The sequence below is a fragment of the Muntiacus reevesi genome, chromosome 9 (assembly GCF_963930625.1).
Source record: "Muntiacus reevesi chromosome 9, mMunRee1.1, whole genome shotgun sequence".
In the NCBI taxonomy this organism is placed as follows: domain Eukaryota; kingdom Metazoa; phylum Chordata; class Mammalia; order Artiodactyla; family Cervidae; genus Muntiacus; species Muntiacus reevesi.
In genome coordinates, this window is record NC_089257.1 from 51,511,070 (window position 1) to 51,527,425 (window position 16,356).

Below are 16,356 nucleotides of genomic sequence, written 5' to 3' on the forward strand. Positions count from 1 at the left end.
TAATGAAAAGTTTAAAACTTTATACCTACTGATTCTTCAACAATATTCACACAATTTCTTGCTTCTGTCTTAAAGCTGTATGGAGAAAAAGAGAACCACGTGGTTCCACTAGGTGAACAATCCAGGAGCTCTCATACATTTTCAGGTGGAGCAGTATCTGACAAGCAGTGAGATGGCTGCACAATGGTTTTCAATCTTTCTAATTAGTACAGTGGTGAATTACTAACTGACCCTAAATATAGTGATGAAGGAAAATTATTAGAAAATGTACGGATAGTGTACACTTCAGAGCACTGTTTTTAACTGTGCAGTTTAAAATAGTCTCCTTTTATAAGAAGAATGCAGTGATGTATGCAACTGCTTTTTTAAGTGGGGAATTAATTACTTTTTAATCTAAAGACTGAGGATCTGTTAGATTAGTTAGCCAAAAACCACAATGTAAAATCTAAGAAAATTAAGCAGAGATGACTGATGTGCAAGACCAGAAAACATAGCACTCATACAGAATGAAATAAAGTAATTTTTTGCCATTTTATAATGACAAAATCATTTTGTTGCTGTACTTTTTTCCCTTTTTTGTATTTGAATTCTTAATTTCCTAGCCATTCTGTTTATGAGTATTTTGATAATTACAATTTTTCTTATTTTCAGGACTTTATCATTAACATTATAATATTTCACAATAATTATACAAAAATTTATTTTCTAACTAGGAAGAAGCACTGCATGCATTTATTCAGCCAGAGATCCTGGATGGCCCAAATCAATATTTTTGTGAACGTTGTAAGAAGAAGTGTGATGCACGAAAGGTAGATGCCATGTAGAAATTAAAACTTAATTATCTGAGATAATATTCAGTATTCAGTAGATTCTCCCCTCTTTTTTTTTTTAGGGTCTTCGTTTTTTGCATTTCCCTTATCTTCTGACCTTACAATTGAAAAGGTTTGATTTTGATTATACAACCATGCACAGGATTAAACTGAATGATCGGATGACATTTCCTGAGGAACTAGATATGAGTACATTTATTGATGTTGAGGATGAGGTAAATACTTAAAAATTATACTTCAGTTTTGATCAGAGTAACGTGATATTTGAAAAGACAAGGATATTAAATTCTAGAATTATTTATTTAATTTGAGTGATAATCATGTTTCATAGCTTTCTCTTTTTTAAAAAGCATGTTTATTTATTTGACTGTGCTAGATCTTGGTTGCAACATGTGGGATCTTTGATCTTAGTTACAGCGTGAGGGATTCCATGACCAGGGATTGAACCCAGGCCCCCTGCAGGAGGAGCTTGAAATCTTAGCCACTGAATGACCAGTCCCTTATATTTCATAACTTGCTTAGTTATTGAAACAGCAGTGTAGAGATGGGCTGCATTTGTGTTTCTGGTACATGATAAACAGAGAACAAATACAGTGTTTTGAATGAACAAGCAAAATGGGTAATGTGGCCTTAAATTTCTTGTTTTGTCTTAGTGACTTTTTCAAGCATTAAATTTTCTGGGTGGTTCTCATTTAAAGTTTTGTTGTTGTTTAGTGAGTAAGTCATGTCCAACTCTTTGTGACCCCATGGACTGCAGCCTACCAGGCCGCTCTGTCCATGAGATTTTCCTGGTAAGAATACTGGAGTGGGTTGCCATTTCTTCTCCTGGGGATCTTCCCGACCCAGGAATTGAACCCATGTCTCCTGCATTGGCAGGCAGATTTTTACTGCTGAGCCACCAGGGAAGCCACTTAAGGTTTACCAGATCATAAATTGATCTAGGTTGTAAAGCTAGATAATAAAGATTTTTAAATTAGTTTTTTAATTAAAGCTTTTAAGATAAAAACTTTAAAATTAAATATAGCTTGAGAATGAGACTTTGAGGGCACAGATAATGCTAATTAATTTCTTCTACTCATTGAACTCCCCAAATTCTCTGGTTCTTCTGTCCTTATCCAGTAAAGGATTCATAATGTCCCACTCTATTCATTTGGAAACTCTTCTAATTTAGTTATTAGGAATATGTACAGTCACTTAACATAGTTGTTACAGAGTGATAAATCTTTCTTATTCTCAAAACTGCCATAAAGCATTTTTTTCTGATTGGAATTCATCACAGTAGTTAAAAAATGCCTTTTCCCAGAGGCTCAAAAATAATTTCAAACATTCTCAAGTTTTATTTATGCTCTTAAGTATTAAGAGTCAAATTATTTTCTGAGCTTCACTTTCCCTGTCTATAGTAAAGTAAGGATGATAATTGATTTTTATAGCTTTTCTAAGAAGAGAGTGCCTTAGATAGAGTAAATGTTCATTGAATGGTACCTGTGTCCAGGTAATAATTTTGAAAGGTTTAATTTAAAACAGTATCTCCAACACTTGTGCTTAAGCTAGGAAATCTATCCATAGTATACCAAACTTTGAAAGGAAATTTCCTACTCAAAGATAAATATTAGATTGGTCTTCTTATATTCCTAATGTAGTTCTTGTAAAAGGAAGTCTTTTCCAAGGGAGAAAAACTGAGACAGAAGGTTTGACGGGAACTTTGAGGAAGTTATAGGTCCATTTCTTGGGAGAAGAGTAGGTGTTCTGGCTTAGTTAAAACAGGTTTTGGGAATGATCTCTTTGAACTTCGTGTAGAATTCTAAAGTTGGTTTTCATTTCCATTTTTCCTTGAACCAGACTTTGTTGAAGAATGAAGACTATATGTTAAATGTAATCCTTACAGCAAAATTCTTGGCAAAAAGTTGGTACTTACTATGTATTGCTTGGTTAATTCAAGAACTTCTATGCAGTGCCTTAAACTTATCAAGGGCCTACATTTTAGAGAAGAGTTTTCAAACTCTGTATTTAAAATATTTAAGGAGAAGGGAGGAAGGAGTTGTTTGAGGATTTCTAGGAAGAATTCTTTAAGTTAAATTTGTCTGAAAGAGATTTAAAAATCATAAAAGTATGGAAAAGTATTGTTTACTATTGTTGCATTTCTGCCTCCTATAACTGGAGTATAAAATTCTTGAGAGAGACAGTATCTTGTTTTTCTTTCTAATTGTCTGTAATACCTAGCATAGTGATAAACTGAATTGAATTTTTGTTCAGGAAAGGAGATGGTATTCTTTCGGGATTTGAGAACAACAGAAGCTCACTTTGGAGCTTAGGTTCTCTGCTTTTATGGTTTTTAATAAAAGAAATGATAGTTTTATACTGTTACTTTGCAACTGTAAGCATAAATGAGGTTTAGTAGAATTCTGAATCAATAATTTGTTAATAGAGTATGTTAATAAGGATGTTAACAGAAATGGTTTTAAAATACACTTTTTTGTTTAAGGTCTCACTTTTTTAAGAGAAAATAAATTTGCTTAAAGTAGAATAAGTATTTTTATTAGCAGTATTGTCTTAAATTTTGCGAAGAAGTTGACAGCATATAAATTAAAAGGTTTACATTTTCCCTTTATTTGCCTTATAATTTTAAGACAATTGTGTTTTATTAAGAAGTCTCCGCAGACTGAAAGCTGCACAGACAGTGGAGCGGAAAATGAAGGCAGTTGTCACAGTGATCAGATGAGCAACGATTTCTCCAATGATGACGGTGTTGATGAAGGGATCTGCCTTGAAAACAACAGCGGAGCTGAAAAGATTCCAAAACCTGGACTTGAGAAGGTATTCTATAATTTGTGGTTTTTAGTTGAAAGACAGAATGAAGTAATGGCTGAGCTGCTATTATAATTCTCTTAAAGAAATTTAATTGCTACTGTTTTTAGGCATATATGTGATCAAAATTAACTTTAGGAAAGACTACTTATATGTGGGAGCATTGACTTCTGAGACACTGAATTGTAACTGGCCCTTGAAGTAACAGCAAGACTCTAAATCTTTTATCAGAGTTTTCTCATATAGCATATTGAAAGCATTAGGCTAGATATGTTCATTTAAAAAATTCTGGCTGTAGAATCCTTTCTGAAACAATAAGAGAATTAATCTTTTTTAGATAGGGAACCCCTCAGTTTCCCTCCCCTGCCCTATGACAGCCCTAAGGGACTTCAAAAAATGGTATAATTCCATGGATTATAATTTAAAAACTACAAGACTAAGTAATATCTAGTATAGAATTTTTTTTGTTACTAGGTCAGTGATTTTTAAGATTTTTCAAACTATTTCACATTTGTGTCATATACTTTTCTGAGGGTAGGATTACAGATCAAATGTCTTCAGCATGGTGTGAATAATGAATCACCTGTGTGAAGACTGATCATGAATTCAAGTCTTACACAGTCGTATTAAATACAGGCTTTTTAAGGCAGTATTTGGAGTTTCACTTGCATAAATCTGTTTTTCAACCAAGACCGTTATTCTCATCACCATTATCACTACTCTTTACCTTTTAAAATTATCTGTTTCTTTCCGGGCAGATAGATGAGTGTGAATTGCTGTGATGAATAATGTAGCAGATACATCATAGCTTAGTATAAGGATCATTGCTTTCAAGCAAGAGTTGGAAGACTATTACTCAAGAGCTAAATCCATCACTTGCCTGGTTTTTCTACATAGACAATTATGTCTTATCTTTTTTTTTTCCACTTTGTCTTGTTCCACTGGATAGGAGTTCCCATACCGTGTTGAATAGGAATGGTGAGAGAAGACACTCTTGCCTTATTATTCCCAGTCTCAGGAGGAAAATATTCAGTCTCTCATCATTAAGTACGATATTGGCTCTTTCATAGATTTTATGGGGTTTTTTTGTAGATGTTCTTTATCTATTTGAGGATGTTCCTCTCTTCCTAGTTTGTTGAGAGTCTTTATCATGGATGGGTTTGGATTTTGCCAAATGCTGTTCTGGGTTCAATTGATTATGATCATATAATTTGTCTTCTTTAGCGCGGTTTACATTGGTTGATTTTCTAATGTTGAACCAGCTTTGCATACCTGAGAGACATCAAATCAATAGATTATTGTATCACAGATACTACATAAATACATTAGAAGATGTTCAAAGTCATCTTACTTGAATTTTTAAAAATGTTAGTTGAGATGTATTGATTTTGATGTGCATATCAGAATAGTCTCGTGTTAAGCATCTGCTTCTAAAATTTTAGACTATTTTCTTCTTTTTATATAAATATATAAATTTATATCTCAGTTATGCATTGTTCTAAAGGTGACAGCATAATTAAAATGTGAAGGAATATGTTGAATGAAACTTGTGGTATATAAAATTATGTGGTGAATTACCATTTTAATGATCTTGGAGAAAAGTTGATTTGCCATAAATACATAGGACAACTAACATATTACCTCTCTGTGTTTTAGTAGAGATTAAGAAATATACAAATTACAGTTTTGTGTTTTTCCTCTGCTCTGAGTTACTTTTTTTTTCCCTTAGAATTCCTTGATCTATGAGCTCTTCTCCGTTATGGTTCATTCAGGGAGTGCTGCTGGTGGCCATTATTATGCTTGCATAAAGTCTTTCAGTGATGACCAATGGTACAGCTTCAATGATCAACATGTCAGCAGGGTAAGGAGGAATTTTTTAAGATTATTATTCTGAAAGACAGGAGTAAGGATGTTTCTCATCAGTAGAAGGGTTTATTAAAAACGGGAGACAGTCTGTCCAGTGAAGCATTTTAAGATACATACCTAATCAGTCTTTTGTCTTCAGTAAATTTCCTTTGTTTATTGTTGTTATCTTCTTGTTTTGTTTTATTTTGAGCTTGTTGAGTGTTCTAGAGATAGATTCCCAGTTTTCTTCTTGGCTTGAGCCTTCATGTGGGCTGCCTATTTAAGAGGACTAGAAATGATTGACTATTAGTAGCCACTGATTATGATTACATTTTGAGAAATGGTTATCTGTGTAGTCTGTTTAACTCTGAGGTTAAAACTTGAGTTCATATTGACATAAAGGTGTTAGATCGTACCAAAAAAAGTAAGTACTGTAACAACTTTTAGATAACACAAGAGGACATTAAGAAAACACATGGTGGATCTTCAGGAAGCAGAGGATATTACTCCAGTGCTTTTGCAAGGTAAATAACTTCCTAGTTTTACTGTTCATAAATTAGAATTACAAGCTTTTCAACGTTTTATGCATTAAAAAGATTTAACCCAGGGGTCAACAAACTGTAACCTATGGGCCAGATTCAGCCTGCCTGCAGGTTTTGAAAATAAAGTTTTATTGAAACACCACCATGCTCATTGCTTTAAATACTGTATGTTCATCTTTTCCCACCACAACAGCAGAGTTGCCCACAAAGCCTATGACTTTTACCATCTGGCCCTTTTCCGTAAAAAATTTGCTGACTACTGTCATTCAAGAACTGTCATTCCTTGACTGTCATTCAAGGACAAAGGTTTTCTGAAGATTTTACTGTGTTACCAAAAGAAGACAGAGGATTTTCTCCTAAATGTGTCAAAGTAGTCTTTTTGCCTAGAATACTTAAATCTGAACCTGTTCAAGAACACATTATTTTTAATTTTTTGAAACAATGAAAAAATTTCTATTTAAAGTAAAAATTTGATGCTAGGAAATGGAATCTTTACAGTCGACTTTTTGTCCCCATTAATCATTTTTATGTTTCTGCTAGCTCCACAAATGCGTATATGCTGATATACAGACTGAAGGACCCAGCAAGAAATGCAAGTATGTTGAAATATAGTTACTTGATTTTTGTGTGTGTTTTTAAAACTTTTTTTTTTTTTCTGCAAGCTTTATAAGCCCAGATAACTACTTTTAAATGATAGGACTATTAAATTTTTTTATGTGTAGAAGATTTAATTATAAAGATAGTTTTGAGATAATACTAATTTGTAAAAGCGTTTGGGAAAAAGTTGAACTTTCTTTGTAACACACTAAGAGACAAAACTTAACTTCCTCTGCATTATGTACATTGCATATTTATTTCCAATAAGATTGTATTCTGTGTAGTTTGGTGCAGTGATGACAGTCCCTGATCTGTGTAGCCATCATAACTCACAATTTGCATGTCCCAGAGGAAATGATTTATTTAACTTTTGTAAGTCTTACTTTCCACAAATGTAAAATGGGGATGTTATAGTTTTTTTTTTTTAAGTATTTTATAGCATTGTTATAGAAAATTGAGATAAAATTTTAAGCATTTAGTTTCATACTAGAGTTAAATATCTTTGCTTATTTGCTTAAAAAGCAAGTAAAATTTTTAAGAGTCGAGTATGTGTCCTTTATTATATTTTAATTTTACTAAGAATCCTAAAAATAATTCTGTATACAAAGCATGTGGATTTGCCTTTCTTTTTTCCTTTTGTAATTGCTACTTTAAAAAATTACAGTTCCTACATTTTCTTGCTAACTCTGATCTTGACAGAAACAGTATTTGCAGATAGGTGTATGATGTGTGTGTGTGTGTGTGTGTGTGTGTGTGTGCGCGCGTGTGTGTGTGTATGTGTACACAGAGATATATAGACAGGTGATATGTCTGCTCATATTTTCACAATTAATATAATCATTGTCTTTGATTTCAACATATTTCCTTTGTTTAGAAATTGCCATACTATAAGTAAGTCTTTTAAGCAGTCTAGTTAATGTTTTTATTTACATTTTCATAAACCCTCATGAGATTGTGAATTCAGTTATTGCAGGGCCTAGGACTTGTCTTTTCACCAATGATATGATTCAGGGACTGCTGTATAAGGGCTCTTCAATAATTTATAATGTAATTATAGGAAAGAGAAAAAAGAAATTACAATGAGAACTGATTTCAGAATAGAGGTTTCAGAGTAGAAGTGTCCATTCTCACTTTACACATAAACTATACCCAAAGGGTGACTTGTCCAAGGTCATAACTGTCTGGAGATAGGACCAGGATTATAGTTCATGTATCTTCTGTGGCACTCAGTATCCCGTATGTTTTCAGTAGTGCAATAATTCAACTTTCTTTTATCTGCTCCTCCCAACTCTAGTTTTGTGATAAAGCACCAGGGGGCACTGTATGTATAATATGGAATATTTTTTAAATTAGAGCTCATTTCTAAAAAACATTGGATTTTTGCCTTCCAAAAAGGAGTGATTTTTTTTTAATATAAATTGCTCTCTCTTTTTAATGCCCAACAATCATTGGCTTTATTACATAGTGTCATAATCTCATACTGTCACTTTGAGTTACATTTGAAGTTCTTTAATTAGAAGGCAGCTGGGAACTTCCCTGATGACACAGTGGATAGGAATCCGCCTGCCACAGCAGGGGACATGGGTTCAATCCCTGGTCTGAGAAGATTCCACATGTCATGGAGTGACTAAGCTTGTGTGCCACAGCTATGGAGCCTACACTCACATATTGCAACTACTGAGCCTGCGCATGTGCTGCCACTATTGAAGCCCATGCACCTAGAGCCTGTGTTTCGCAACAGTAGAAGCCACTACAGTGAGAAGCCCATGCACAACGAGAAAGAGTAGCCCCTGTTCGCCGCAAGTAGAGAAAGCCCACACAAAATAATGAAGACCCAGTGAAGCCAAAAATAAATAAGTAAATTAAAAAAAAAAGAATTGTGCCTCCCTTATTAAAAAAGGCAGCTAAAAGACTACTTTGAGAACAAAGAAAAGATGATCATATTAGTGAATAATAATAAAATAAATACCATTTGTAGTAATAGAGTAGCAACAGTATTTATTGCATTTCATTATATCCCAGGTAATAACTCTTTGTAGAAGGTGCTATTAATTAGCTGAAAAAAGCCAAGGTTTGGAGAAGTAAACCTGCCCAAGGTTGCACAGTTTTGTGACAGCACTATTTTAAATCAGAAGTGCTTTTATTTTCAAGTTTAAGGGAGGCTTTTTCACTCTAAAAATCTTAATTTACATGCTAGAGTTGTCAGGAGCCAAGAGGTATATAGGTAAAGATTCAGCTTTTTGAGACCTCACCATGTGTCATTATTAACTACCTCTTCACCCTTGTCTGAAAGAAGTTTGTGTTCCATGTTGAAAGATTGATGTAATTGAAGTAAATTTTAGTAACACCTGTAGTAGAAGTATATTCTCTGGAAATATAGTAGAACAAAATTGTATAAAGGAAGCTCAGTCCCAGTGGCACTGTTTTACCCTGTTTTTACCATTAATAGAATTTCTAGAAGTAGATGAGTATCCAGAACATATTAAAAACTTGGTGCAGAGAGAGAGAGAATTGGAAGAACAAGAAAAGAGGCAACGAGAAATTGAGCGCAATACATGCAAGGTTAGATTTCCTAATTTACTTTTAATTAAAAAGTGCTGTTAAACTTTGCTTAACTGCATTTCTCATAACTTACTCATTGAGTTGTGTAATCATTAAACAGTGTAACCAACTATATTACTGAGGTAAAGTGATTTTATTTTATGCATGAAAAACCAGTAATGTGATAATAGTGCTGGTAAGATTACAATGAGATGAACTTTGTAACATTCTCCTACAAGAATAAATTTATAAACCTTTCTGTCTAGCATTTGCATTAGATTTATCAAGAGTCTTAAAGCAAATTTATATTCTTTCATATGATTCTCTTAAAAAATATTATATAATGAAATAATTACAGTGCAGTAAAAATTTCAACTACCACAGCATTCTCCACAGTATTTTCCAAATTAGGGAAAAATTGGAAACAACTTGAATGTTTAACAGTAGGAGAGTGATTTCATAAATTGTGATACATGCTTATAAAGAAACATATAGTTGTTAAAATGAATGATTTTGAATTTTTGATAGACAGTATCGGTTATTTTTTTTTTTTTTTGACAGTATCAGTTGTTAAGTGAGATAAATAGACCCGAGGGAGAGTGATCTCAATTATATTTTAATATATTTAAATATATTTTAATATATAGTGAATATATTTTAATATTAAGAATTTTAATAATTTGATTTAAATACTGTCTACAAAGTAGTTTGATTTATGGCTTATTGAGTTAATGATGATATTTTACATTTACATTTTTTAGATAAAATTATTCTGTTTGCATCCTGTGAAACAAGTGATGATGGAAAATAAATTGGAGGTTCATAAGGATAAGACACTAAAGGAAGCAGTAGAAATGGCTTATAAGGTATGTTTAATTGTGCTGTTGGCATTTAAAATTTATCGATATCTTACATAATGGTACTAACATTTTCCCAAGCTTTTATTATAGTCAGTAGTAGTATAAGCACTTGCAGTAGCTTTTTTTTTTTTTTTCATTTTCAGTAGCCTATTAAATCCTATCAATGAATCTCTTAAGGAGCATAGTTTATACCTCTTCTTTGAAATGTGATTCATTGCTTTTGAGAACTTTCTCACTCTGAAAGCCAGTTAAGCTTTCTAGAACTCAGAAATAAAATTAGAAACAAAGATATTTATTTATTCTTTATATTCAAATTATTTTTGTTTTTTATTGCTAAGTCATGGCCTACTCTTTGTGACCCTATGGACTGTAGCCCACCAGGCTCCTCTGTCCTTGGGATTCTCCAGGAAAGAACACTGGAGTGAGTTGCCATGCCCTCCTCCAGGGGATCTTCCCAGTGCAGGGATTGAACCTGTGTCTCTTATGTCTCCTGCATTGGCCGGCAAGTTCTTTACCAGTAGCAACACTGTAGCAGGTGCTTATTGAATGACTACCATATGAGGCATAAGAGAACTAGAATGAACAAGATAACATTAGGTGTTAGAGGTACCAATGTAAGCAAGATAGGCTCACTGCCTTCATGGAGTTTATAATCTCACTGGGGGAAAAAATGGACAAAATATTTAAACACCACAGTATTTAAATATTTAAAGATAATTTGCAAATATCTTATTGTTTAGATGCTATGAAGTAATTCAGAAGTATTTTAAGGTTATTTAATCTGAGACTTAAACCATGAGAAGGAGGCAACTGTGCAAGAAACTGGAGAAAGAGCGTGTGTAAAAACTAAGGTGAAGAAGTGCATGATAAAGAAGCTGAAAAAGGAGGCATTGTTTTTAGATCGTCTTGAATGAGAATAGAGTGGCATAAAACGAAATTAAACAATTTTCTCAGGATAGAAATTTTATTTTATTCTAAGGATATATAGTTCAGACCTAGAGAAAAAATATGCATGCTGCATCATTTCATTTATATTTATGAATAGAACCAATGAAAAAAATAAAAATAATTCATAAGATCACTGGCATTTATCCTCACAGTGCTGTGTATAACCCAGCACAGCCTGCACCAGAATCACGTTCCTATGAAAAAACTAATTATTGCAAATAATGTGAACTTACATTTTGGCTCCTGAGATTCTTGCATTTTAAATGAGTACCTCAAGTGGAATTTTTGGACACACAAAATTTGAGAACTTCTGTTACATACCTGGTCTTTCATAGCATTTCATCAGTATTGAAAATTTATACTTAATTGTCACTGTTTTAATTAATGTTACTGTCCCTCACTAAATTTTAAGCACTTACAAGGGTGAAGAGTGCCCTGATTTTGCTCACAGTTGCATTTCTACTACTTTTACCTAGTCAAAATTGAATGGGTATAGGCATGAACAAATAATAAATGAATAAATGTCTCTGGGTTCACCTGATTAAAGTAAAAATCCTTTAAACATAATGGTGGACTGCAAGCAAAATAATAGTGAAACCAAATTAGACTAAAATGGAGAAAATGTCTTAACAGGTTTATACAGTAAGGTCAGTCAGTGATAGTGGTAAGGGTGGTTTACAGTCCATCAGGTGTTTGTTTGTTCGTTTGTTTTTAATTTTTATTGAAGTATAGTTGCTTTATAATATTGTGTTAGTTTCCCTTGTACAGTAAAGTGAATCAGTTATATATGTATTACGTATAGCCCCTCTTTTTTAGATTTCCTTCCCATTTAAGTAACCACAGAGCATTGAATACAGTTCCGTTTGCTATACAGTAAGTTCTCATATTCCATCAGTTTTTAATGTAGGGGGAAAAAAAATCTCGTCTTAAAAATAGAAAGTAAAAGCTCATAAAGGTAAAGAGTTAAATAGAAGAGAGAAATTAATCTTACATAAGAAAGGTAAAATTCCATTTGTGGGGTGTGAGTGAGTAGAGTAGAGGACAATGGGGACAAACCGAGGTTTACGCACTTTGTTTAAAGTCATAATCACACGCCGTAGATGAGTATGAAATGCTCCTAAGCAGTCCTGCCCTGTGTCGCTGGGAGGTTCATGCTGTGCTGTGCTTCGTTGCTCAGTCCTGTCTGACTCTTTGTGACCCCAAGGACTGTAGTGCGTCAGGCTCCTCTGTCCATGGGGATTCTCCAGGCAAGAATACTGGAGTGGGTTGCCATGCCCTCCTCCAGGGCATCTTCCCAACCCAGGAGTTGAATCCAGGTCTCCCACATTGCAGGCAGATTCTTTACCATCTGAGCCACCAGTAAGCACAAACCTTGAATGAGTATTAAATACTTCTAAGCAGTCGTACTCTATTTCTCTGAGTCATTCAGTTCCCACTTAAGTGATGTTGCATGGAGTGTATGTCATCTACAAGTGACATGGAATAGAGGGGAAATTTTTGATAGAAATTCCTATCTCTGATTTGTTGGTGTTCTGTTGGCTTAGATTGCTGGGGATGGTTCAGAGAAGAGTGGGGTAGCACTTGTGAAACAGGAAGGCCTTTGTGGTAGCTCAGCAAGGCATGCTGTCCTCCTGTGCTTAAGAAGAGCACTGCCATATACATGAATTAACAGTTTTTCTCCAGATTGGGTTAAGATAACAAAAGATGCATGTTCTAGTTGGTTATTTTCCTCTTATGTTTCCAGGTTAATTGTTATAAAGCAATAGCTTACAGTGCATTAATTTTGAGTGCATCTAAAGTTTAGAATGTTAACTTTTTAAAAGTTTTTAAAATATGTTGGTATATAGGTTGTATAATTTGAGGGATAATGGAATATGGTTATTTTAAAATACCATTTAAGTCATGCCTTTGAGCTTTGGTGCAAATCATAAATATATATGGACTTTATTGTTTGTTAGGACCTCTTGTTAGTACAGTTACACATCAGATTAAAATATATATATTTTTTTCTTTTTCCTTGGGTGTTGTATTCTTTTAGATGATGGATTTAGAGGAGGTAATACCCATGGATTGCTGTCGTCTTGTTAAATATGATGAGTTTCATGATTATCTTGAACGATCATATGAAGGAGAAGAAGATACTCCAATGGGTCTTTTACTAGGTGGAGTCAAGTCAACATACATGTTTGATCTGCTGTTGGAAACAAGAAGACCTGATCAAGTTTTCCAGTCTTATAAACCTGGAGGTGAGCATTTTTATGGTATTTTGAATTGTAAAGGACTTACATTTTCATAAAGTTTTCTGTTTATAGAAATTATTTTTAAATTTTTTACATGTTCTCAGAATGTATAATAATTTTGATAGGTTTTGAAGTAGTAAGCAGCAAACCTGGAATTAAATTATAGACTACTTTCAAAAAACTATACACAAAATTTTAAAAGCAAAAAACAAAAGTCTTCAGTAGGATTTTTCTTCTCCAGTACTAAATCATCGTCCCTTCCTACATCTGCCTCTGCCTCTCTCTTTTTATAGAGAAGACTACAGCCCAAAAAAGTATTTTCTCATAAAGTCTCAGAAGTAGAGTCTTCCAGGGTCTCCTTGAAGACATGGTTCGTTCCATAATTCTTTCAAATTCTGTTCTTCTGTGGATCTTCCACACCTCCTGTTTTTGAAGCCTCCTCTTTCCAAAGTAGATTAAGTATGGTATTCTTTCAAGAGCTTCTTCAGTCATACTCCGCTCTATCCATAAAGAGTCCCTTTGGAGCATTTTCTTTCAGATTATTTTTGAACTAGACTGTAGAGATTATGATAAAAGTATAACATTGGTCAGCAAAATAACTCACTTTTTAAAAAGAGAACTCTAAACATTGTTGTGTATTATGACACTTATAATCTCCTTTATTGTTTAATAGTCAATACTTTAGAATAATATTCAAATTTAGATTAGCTACATTGGGGGAAATGGAAGATTGACATGTACTACGTACAAGAGATTAAAACAGTTAAAGCTGGAGAATATCTACTAAATCTAGCGATTGAAGATCATTTATTTTTCTGGTGACTAAAAGTTAAGTTATATATGATATTGAAAACAGGGAGGAGAAGATGGCATTAAGTTGTAACATGAAAACTTTTAAATCAGAAAACAAAACATGTAAACCAAAAGCTTTTCTGTTGAATTTTCTATAGGATATAGAGAATATTATTTTGAGAAGAAGTCTTTGATTATGAACAAGGTATTGAATTGTTTAGTGAAGGTTGTAAAAAGCAAGTAGGACTTCTGTGTCCCCTTTAGTATTTGTTTTCTCTAGTTATTTTCTGTTAGTGTTGTGGTTTTGCTCTGTATTTTAGAACTTTGGATATATATTTTTACTATGCTTGAAAAATTTGACAGGGGTGGTATTAATATTTTATAAGGAAACAAAGCATGTATTTTTAAAAATCACATTTTGACTTTTGCCTTTTTTAAAGAGATCTGTAATAACCTTTTTATTAGATTTATTTTTTAGTTCTTTATATATATTTGTAATGTGATAAATTGTGAAAGAAGTGTTAACTGTATTAGGCATGTTAACATATACATCTACCATTTTGACAATTAGAAAAACATTATCTTTGCTATCTGTTAGAAACACATTTAGAATGCATTGCTAATGTGAAATGCCTTTTTAAAAAAGAACCTCCATTTGTGTTTCTGTGTTTTTCAAATGTGACAGAAGTAATGGTGAAAGTTCATGTTGTTGATCTAAAGACAGAATCTATAGCTGCTCCCATCACTGTCCGAGCTTACTTAAATCAAACAGTTACAGACTTCAAACAGCTTATTTCAAAGGTAAGTTTTAAAATTGGTCAATGAATATTTTTAAATGCCTGCTATGTACAAAGCACTATGTGATAGTTATAAGATGTAGGAACCGATATCTACCTCAAGAAGCCAATGTATTTATAGCTTGGAGACAACTGTAATTGGGAGAAAAGGATACTTCTTATGGAAGAAACAGACTGACCTAAATGTGAAGATAAGAAGTGTGAAGCAAGTGCACGTAGCAATGACATGTGTGTTTGGCTGGATCATTGTAAAGTACATGCCTGGAAACATAAGTTCACTTTACCTCATGGCAGGTTTTTAAATGTAAACAGAAAAGTTTGGACTCTGTTTAGTGTAAGCAGTAGGAAGTAAGTTGGTTGGTTGGTTGTTTTTCTAAGTACAGCAGTGTTATGATATGAGAGCTATGCTGTAGTGTGGCAATTCGGGCAGTTCCAGACTCATGTTCCCAATGGACTGAGGGAGGAGTCAGGAACATTATTAATAGATGAGGTTGTTGAAGTAATTTAGGTGAAGACACAAGACCAGAAATGAAAAGAGTGGAGATTGTAAGAGGGAATCTATAAATAAAATTGGCAGCACTTGGAATTGCTAAATATTAGAGCAAGGCAGGAGCACAGAAAACCTGAGGAGTTTCACATTGGGGTAACCAGAAAGATAGTGATAAATGAATAAGCAGTAGAAAAGTAAGCTGCTATCAGTCACATTATGTGAGCTAATAGTAAAGAGCATAGGCTCGTTCAGAATCTTTGAACTGGAAAAACATGATGATGAAACATTCAGATTTCCTTGAATAGAAAAACTGTTTCACTCCAGAGAAAAGATTATAATCCTTTCAGGGGTCTCATACTCTGTAGAACATTGAGCACACAAATATAGGCAAAATTAAGCCAACTTAGGGTCCTTTGGTGTTTTGGAAATTGTTCAGAAATCACAAGTCAGCCAGTCATTTCTAGTTATTCATTTTATGGTAGTATTGTCTTTTATCTCATCTGGAATTTTTTAATGTCTATTTTAACAGAGTTGTTGTGAACATGAGTAAAATAAATAAATGCTCTTTTTGTGAAAAAGTGAAGTATTATATAGAAGTTAGTTATTAATTATTACTCTGTTAAAATACTTCCAACACTTTTGCCACAGTAATAATCAGAGGAAACAAATCAGACTTTGAAGTCATAGTTTATGATTAACTGCTCTGTTTTATAGTTTAATCTAGAATACGAGCACTGAGGTAGAATACAAAAGAAACACATGCGTTTTCTTCCCTGAAGAAGCTTATAATTTTGTTGGGGAAAAATATGTCTATAAAGTATAAAGACAGTCAGAAAACAGATGCCAAGAAATTTAGTGCTTATAACTAGGATGCCTCAGAATTAGTCATCATTAACTATACAAATGAAGTTTTGTAAAATGTAAATTATTTTTATTTGCTCATTTCATGAGAAATTTCTTAAGTGACACCAAAAATTAAGGACATGGAATTTTAGAAGAACTTTAAAATTTACCTACTAATTTAATCTCATTTTACACAGAAAAAAAATTGATTTAGTAGAAGTATTAA

The 16,356-nt window shown here is 33.2% G+C and overlaps 1 protein-coding gene across 5 annotated transcripts in view; it reads left to right on the plus strand.

Annotated features, from left to right (window-relative positions):
- Positions 1–16,356, plus strand: part of USP47 (ubiquitin specific peptidase 47) — a 100,043-nt gene that overhangs the window by 68,370 nt on the left and 15,317 nt on the right. For 4 of the 5 annotated variants that reach the window (XM_065944114.1, XM_065944110.1, XM_065944112.1 and 1 more), the window contains 10 exons: positions 714–809; positions 893–1,045; positions 3,477–3,644; positions 5,365–5,496; positions 5,928–6,004; positions 6,563–6,618; positions 9,069–9,181; positions 9,922–10,026; positions 13,007–13,214; positions 14,686–14,801. In XM_065944114.1, the coding sequence (XP_065800186.1) occupies positions 714–809; positions 893–1,045; positions 3,477–3,644; positions 5,365–5,496; positions 5,928–6,004; positions 6,563–6,618; positions 9,069–9,181; positions 9,922–10,026; positions 13,007–13,214; positions 14,686–14,801 (1,224 nt within the window). The remainder of the gene's footprint in view (positions 1–713; positions 810–892; positions 1,046–3,476; positions 3,645–5,364; positions 5,497–5,927; positions 6,005–6,562; positions 6,619–9,068; positions 9,182–9,921; positions 10,027–13,006; positions 13,215–14,685; positions 14,802–16,356) is intronic. The other variant, XM_065944111.1, reaches the window with a different exon arrangement.